The 5,850-nt window shown below is 53.2% G+C and overlaps 1 protein-coding gene across 1 annotated transcript; it reads left to right on the top strand.

The window, feature by feature from the left end:
- Window positions 1–953: 953 nt before the first annotated feature.
- On the top strand, window positions 954–5,499 carry NEFM (neurofilament medium chain). Its single transcript, XM_010723089.3, has 3 exons — window positions 954–2,040; window positions 2,245–2,369; window positions 3,502–5,499. Exons 1-3 carry the CDS (start codon window positions 976–978, stop codon window positions 4,883–4,885), a joined length of 2,574 nt encoding a protein of 857 aa, XP_010721391.2. The 5' UTR covers window positions 954–975; the 3' UTR covers window positions 4,886–5,499.
- Window positions 5,500–5,850: the final 351 nt, after the last annotated feature.

Raw genomic sequence — 5,850 nt, 5'->3', positions numbered from 1 at the left:
GGGGAACTGGGGAGGGGGATTTGGTGGGGGGAGTTGGGGGGGGGGGGGGCGACTGCGTTGGGGCCGCAACTCAACCCCCCGCCCGGGGCCAACGGGAGCTGTCCGTGGTGCTGAAACCCCGATCCCGGCCCCGGCCCTACCCTGCGGGCTCCGCTGATCGCGGCCGGCACCGCGCCGCGCTCCGCCATGGGCTCTGCGGGGGGGTAGAAAAAAAGAACAGAGAAAGGAAAGGAAAGGAAAGGAAAGGAAAGGAAAGGAAAGGAAAGGAAAGGAAAGGAAAGGAAAGGAAAGGAAAGGAAAGGAAAGGAAAGGAAAGGAAAGGAAAGGAAAGGAAAGGAAAGGAAAGGAAAGGAAAGGAAAGGAAAGGAAAGGAAAGGAAAGGAAAGGAAAGGAAAGGAAAGGAAAGGAAAGGAAAGGAAAGGAAAGGAAAGGAAAGGAAAGGAAAGGAAAGGAAAGGAAAGGAAAGGAAAGGAAAGGAAAGGAAAGGAAAGGAAAGGGAAAATAGGAAAGAGGAAAGAAAGTGAGGATCTGAAGGAAGGAGAGGAGAGAAGGGAAATGAAGCATGAGGGAAGGAACACGGAGAAGGGAAGAAGGGAGAAAGAGGAAGAGAGAAGAAGGTGGGAAGAGAAGAATGAGGATAGGGAAAGGAGAAAGAGGATGGGGAATAGGGAATGGGAAACAGCGGGAAGGAGGGAAGAGGTGAAGGGGGGAAGGAGTGTAGACGAAAGAGGGTGCAGGGGGAAGGGGGAGCGGGGGTCGGGGAGTCGGGAGCAGGGAGCGGGGGCCGGGATGGGATGAGGGAGGAGCGGAAGGGAGGGCGGAGCTGAGGGGCGGAGCTGAGGTAGGGCCGGGGGCGGACACATCCTCGCACACGTGTGCGGGGCCGCCCCGGAGCCGCCCGGCGGGGCTATAAAAGGGGCGGCGGCGGCCAGAGCAACGCTGCGCTCCCGCCCGCCACCCCCGAGTGCCCCCACCATGAGCTACACCATGGAGCCCTTGGGCAACCCCTCGTACCGCAGGGTGATGACCGAGACCCGCGCCACGTACAGCCGGGCCAGCGCGTCCCCGTCCAGCGGCTTCCGCTCGCAGTCGTGGTCGCGGGGCTCCGGCAGCACCGTGTCCTCGTCCTACAAACGCACCAACCTCGGCGCTCCGCGAACCGCTTACGGCTCCACCGTGCTGAGCTCCGCAGAGAGCCTCGACGTGAGCCAGTCCTCGCTGCTGAACGGGGCGGCCGAGCTGAAGCTGAGCCGCTCCAACGAGAAGGAGCAGCTGCAGGGGCTGAACGACCGTTTCGCGGGGTACATCGAGAAGGTGCATTACCTGGAGCAGCAGAACAAGGAGATCGAGGCGGAGCTGGCGGCGCTGCGGCAGAAGCACGCCGGGAGGGCTCAGCTGGGGGACGCCTACGAGCAGGAGCTGCGGGAGCTGCGCGGGGCCCTGGAGCAGGTGAGCCACGAGAAGGCGCAGATCCAGCTGGACTCGGAACACATCGAGGAGGACATCCAGCGGCTGCGGGAGCGCTTCGAGGATGAGGCGCGGCTGCGCGACGAGACGGAGGCCACCATCCGCGCCCTGCGCAAGGAGATGGAGGAGGCCTCGCTGATGCGGGCGGAGCTGGACAAGAAGGTGCAGTCGCTGCAGGACGAGGTGGCCTTCCTGCGGGGCAACCACGAGGAGGAGGTGGCCGAGCTGCTGGCCCAGCTGCAGGCGTCCCACGCCACGGTGGAGAGGAAGGACTACCTGAAGACCGACCTGACCACGGCGCTGAAGGAGATCCGCGCTCAGCTGGAGTGCCAGTCCGACCACAACATGCACCAGGCCGAGGAGTGGTTCAAGTGCCGCTACGCCAAGCTGACGGAGGCGGCCGAGCAGAACAAGGAGGCCATCCGATCCGCCAAGGAGGAGATCGCCGAGTACCGGCGGCAGCTGCAGTCCAAGAGCATCGAGCTGGAGTCCGTGCGCGGCACCAAGGAATCGCTGGAGCGGCAGCTGAGCGACATCGAGGAGCGTCACAACAACGACCTGACCACCTACCAGGTGCTGCGGGGAGTGGGCTGGGGGCTGGGGGCCGCGGGATGTGGGATGCGGGCGGGGGGGAGGCCGGGGGTGCGGTCCCAATCCGCTGCTGCCGCCCAGTGGGTGGGAAGGACTTCGGGAAAGTCGCGCAGCAACTTTTTTTTTTTTTCCCCGTTCCCTTTCTGTACGTCTTTGTCACGGTGGTTTATTCTGTCTCGGCTGCAGGACACGATCCATCAGCTGGAAAATGAGCTCAGAGGAACGAAGTGGGAGATGGCGCGTCATTTGAGGGAGTACCAGGATCTCCTCAATGTCAAGATGGCCCTGGATATCGAAATTGCTGCATACAGGTACAGGGGGATTGTTGTGGGCATGTCTGGAATATTAATAGCACTGCAGAGGCTGCTCTGAGATGCTTTACCACCAGCGAGAAGTATCTGTATGCATTGAACACGAGCCAAATTAGAGCTTGACTGAAGTACTGCAGCCCTTTTGGAATGCACAGACTCAGAAGTGTCTGAAAAGCCAGAAGGAGCCCATCCTCTCTGATGGTGCAGAACTCCCTGTGTGCACAGTGCACCCCAGTGCTGCATCCTGTGCCTGTTCTGCAGTAGACGAGTTTATTTTTAATTCCTGATACTTTGCATATGCCATGCAAGCAGTGCTCGTCACTTCCATTCCCTTTTCTCACTTGAGAGAGATGCTGTGCTTTGCTTGATCACGGTTTAAGCAGGCAGTGCTAATCTGCTTGTCACAAACACTTTTGCTTTCCTTGCTCAACTTTCCTTTGTCACGCACTCTGATCTGGAGCAGGAAAGCTGTGTGCTATTGCCATCACCTGGCAGGCTTTTGGTCTCCCTGTATCACTTCAGAACCCTCATCAGAACTGCTGATGTTTCTGGGTCAGAGGCTTAGATGAAAAACATGCATTTGAATATAAAATCAGTCAAAACAGAAAGCTGCTTTCAGATCCCTGTAAACTTGAGGCTGTTGAGGCAAACATAGACAATATAGGCTCTGCAGCTCTTTGCTGCCTAGTATCACTTGTATTGCTCTGCAGCCTCCTGCTTTGAGCCATACACAGAGGTGGGTGCCCACAATGAGCTAGGCTGTACGTTTGGTTGGCTTTGAAAATCTCAGCAACAGTGTTCCATTTGGGTCCACTCCATTCTCAGTTCACCTGAGTCATGATGCATCCTATGAAGTCGATCACTTTCTTTGATACTAAGGATGAATTTCAACTGCTCAGCTAAAGGTGATGTGCTTGCTACCTGCAGAGCAAGCCCAAAGGTGCTTGTTCAATGAGAATTTACCAAAAGAGCTGATTGGAGAAAAGCAGATCTTGGACTGTGAGCGATGGATGATGCTGGTCTGCTCTAGCATATTCTACATGTGCTGAGCTCATCCTGCTGACAGAGGGAAATGCTGTCCCCTAGGTTGGGTTTCTACGCTCACTTTCTTTCTTCTTCCTGATTCCCTTAGGAAGCTGCTGGAGGGTGAGGAGACAAGATTCAGTGCCTTCTCTGGAAGCATCACTGGACCCATATTCACACACAGACAACCATCGGTCACAATAGCATCCACTAAAATACAGAAAACCAAAATTGAGCCACCAAAGCTGAAGGTCCAGCACAAATTTGTAGAAGAAATCATTGAAGAGACAAAAGTAGAGGATGAGAAGTCTGAAATGGAAGATGCCCTCACAGCTATTGCAGAAGAAATGGCAGCAAAGGCTCAGCAGGAAGAACAGGAGGAGGAAAAGGCAGAAGAAGCTGTAGAGGAAGAAGCTGTTTCTGAGAAGGCTGCAGAACAGGCAGCTGAAGAAGAAGAGAAGGAGGAAGAAGAAGCAGAGGAGGAAGAAGCTGCAAAATCAGATGCTGCAGAAGAAGGAGGCTCTGAAAAGGAAGAAATAGAGGAAAAGGAAGAAGGGGAGGAGGCTGAAGAAGAAGCTGAAGCCAAGGGCAAAGCTGAAGAGGCAGGTGCAAAGGTGGAAAAAGTGAAAACACCTCCGGCAAAGTCACCCCCTAAATCCCCCCCTAAATCCCCCGTAACAGAGCAAGCCAAGGCCGCCCAGAAAGGAGCAGCAGAGGTAGGAAAGGATCAGAAAGTAGAGAAAGCTGCTGAGAAGGCAGCCAAGGAGGAGGAGAAGGCAGCATCCCCTGAGAAGCCGGTGACACCGAAGGTGACCTCCCCAGAGAAACCGGCGTCTCCGGAGAAACCATCAACCCCAGAGAAAGCGGTCAGCCCGGAGAAGCTCCGCTCCCCAGAAAAACCAACAACCCCAGAGAAAGTGGTGAGCCCAGAGAAACCAGCGAGCCCAGAGAAGCCCCGAACCCCAGAGAAAGCAGCCAGCCCCGAAAAGCCGGCGACACCGGAGAAGCCCCGCACTCCTGAGAAGCCAGCGACGCCAGAGAAGCCTCGCTCTCCAGAGAAGCCGTCCTCCCCGCTCAAAGATGAAAAGGCTGTGGTGGAGGAGAGCGTCACTGTCACAAAGGTAACAAAAGTCACCGCTGAGGTGGAGGTGTCGAAGGAAGCCAGGAAAGAAGACATTGCGGTGAATGGCGAAGTGGAGGAGAAGAAGGATGAGGCCAAGGAGAAGGAGGCTGAGGAGGAAGAGAAGAGCGTTGTCACCAATGGCCTCGACGTGAGCCCTGTCGATGAGAAGGGTGAGAAAGTTGTAGTAACCAAAAAAGCAGAGAAAATCACAAGTGAAGGAGGGGACAGTACAACCACCTACATCACAAAGTCGGTGACGGTCACTCAGAAGGTGGAGGAACATGAAGAGAGCTTTGAGGAGAAATTGGTGTCCACTAAGAAAGTGGAGAAAGTTACTTCACATGCTGTAGTAAAAGAGATTAAAGAGTGAATTAAACTCAATTATAGCTAAATTAAAAAAAAAAAAATAAAAATCAAAGAGCTTGGGTCGGTGCAAAAGGTTAAGCCATATGACAGCTGCAAAATGCATGTGAGTGACGGCTTTAAAGCAGAACGGGTTCTCTCATGGAGGCTCCAGACACACAGTATTTTACTTTTTTGTGCAATATAGGGGAGGGGGGGGAATGCATGCAGGCTCAAGATGTGCTCCCTCCACAGAGCTTGGGGAACAAAAAATAAAAAATAAAAATAAAATACTAATAATAGTGCATGAGTTGAAATGTGCAAAGGAACCTTTTGAATTTCCTGAGCTGTTGGAGGGACTTATCTGAGGAATGACTTAAGATGTATTATGCAAAGAACCAACTGAGCCAAAACCAAACAGAAAACAGTACTAGAATATTCATGAGAACCAGAACTCTCCTAGCCTTAATAATAATTAAAAAAAAAGCTACTTATAAGTAATTATGTTTACCTCACTGGTGCAATTAGGGTGGACTTTTGCTCATGGGAGAACCTAGTTGACATGCACAGTACGCAACCTTTTGTTGTTTGATGTAAAACCGTCACAGCAGTTCTTGCTCAATAAAGGTCAATATGAAAACATGGCTTGTGTGGTGCTTCTCTTCCAACTGTTGTTCCCTTAGGGACTGGGAGCTTCTCCTGGACGGCAGAGTGGTGTGGGCAGAAGAGTTGCTTGAGGCTTCCCTTCTCTTCATTTCTCCTTCTAGAAACATCCTGTGACAGGGTTAAGTGACACAAATAGTTAATCTGGTTTAAGCCGTGCATGAGAGCTGTATCCTCTGCTTTGTAGAGTAAAGGGGAATCTGTTGAGTTCTATGGGTTGGCTTTCAGGTGCTCAGTGGGGTTGCAGTCCCTATGGATAATGGAGGAAAGCCATGGCTGCTAACACTGCTTATCTAGGTAATCCAAGATACACTTAGCTCTGTGTTTCTC

This window comes from Meleagris gallopavo, chromosome 24 (genome assembly GCF_905368555.1).
Source record: "Meleagris gallopavo chromosome 24, MGAL_WU_HG_1.1, whole genome shotgun sequence".
In the NCBI taxonomy this organism is placed as follows: Eukaryota; Metazoa; Chordata; class Aves; order Galliformes; family Phasianidae; genus Meleagris; species Meleagris gallopavo.
Note: the sequence above shows the minus strand (reverse complement) of the source record. Positions and strands in the feature narration are given on the sequence as shown.

Bases quoted from the DNA above. Each gene is read 5' to 3' on its own strand.
- NEFM (XM_010723089.3), top strand. From the start codon at position 976: ATGAGCTACACCATGGAGCCCTTGGGCAACCCCTCGTACCGCAGGGTG. The intron at 2,041-2,244 runs GTGCTGCGGGGA...TCTCGGCTGCAG, and splicing joins ACGACCTGACCACCTACCAG to GACACGATCCATCAGCTGGA. The intron at 2,370-3,501 runs GTACAGGGGGAT...TGATTCCCTTAG, and splicing joins ATCGAAATTGCTGCATACAG to GAAGCTGCTGGAGGGTGAGG.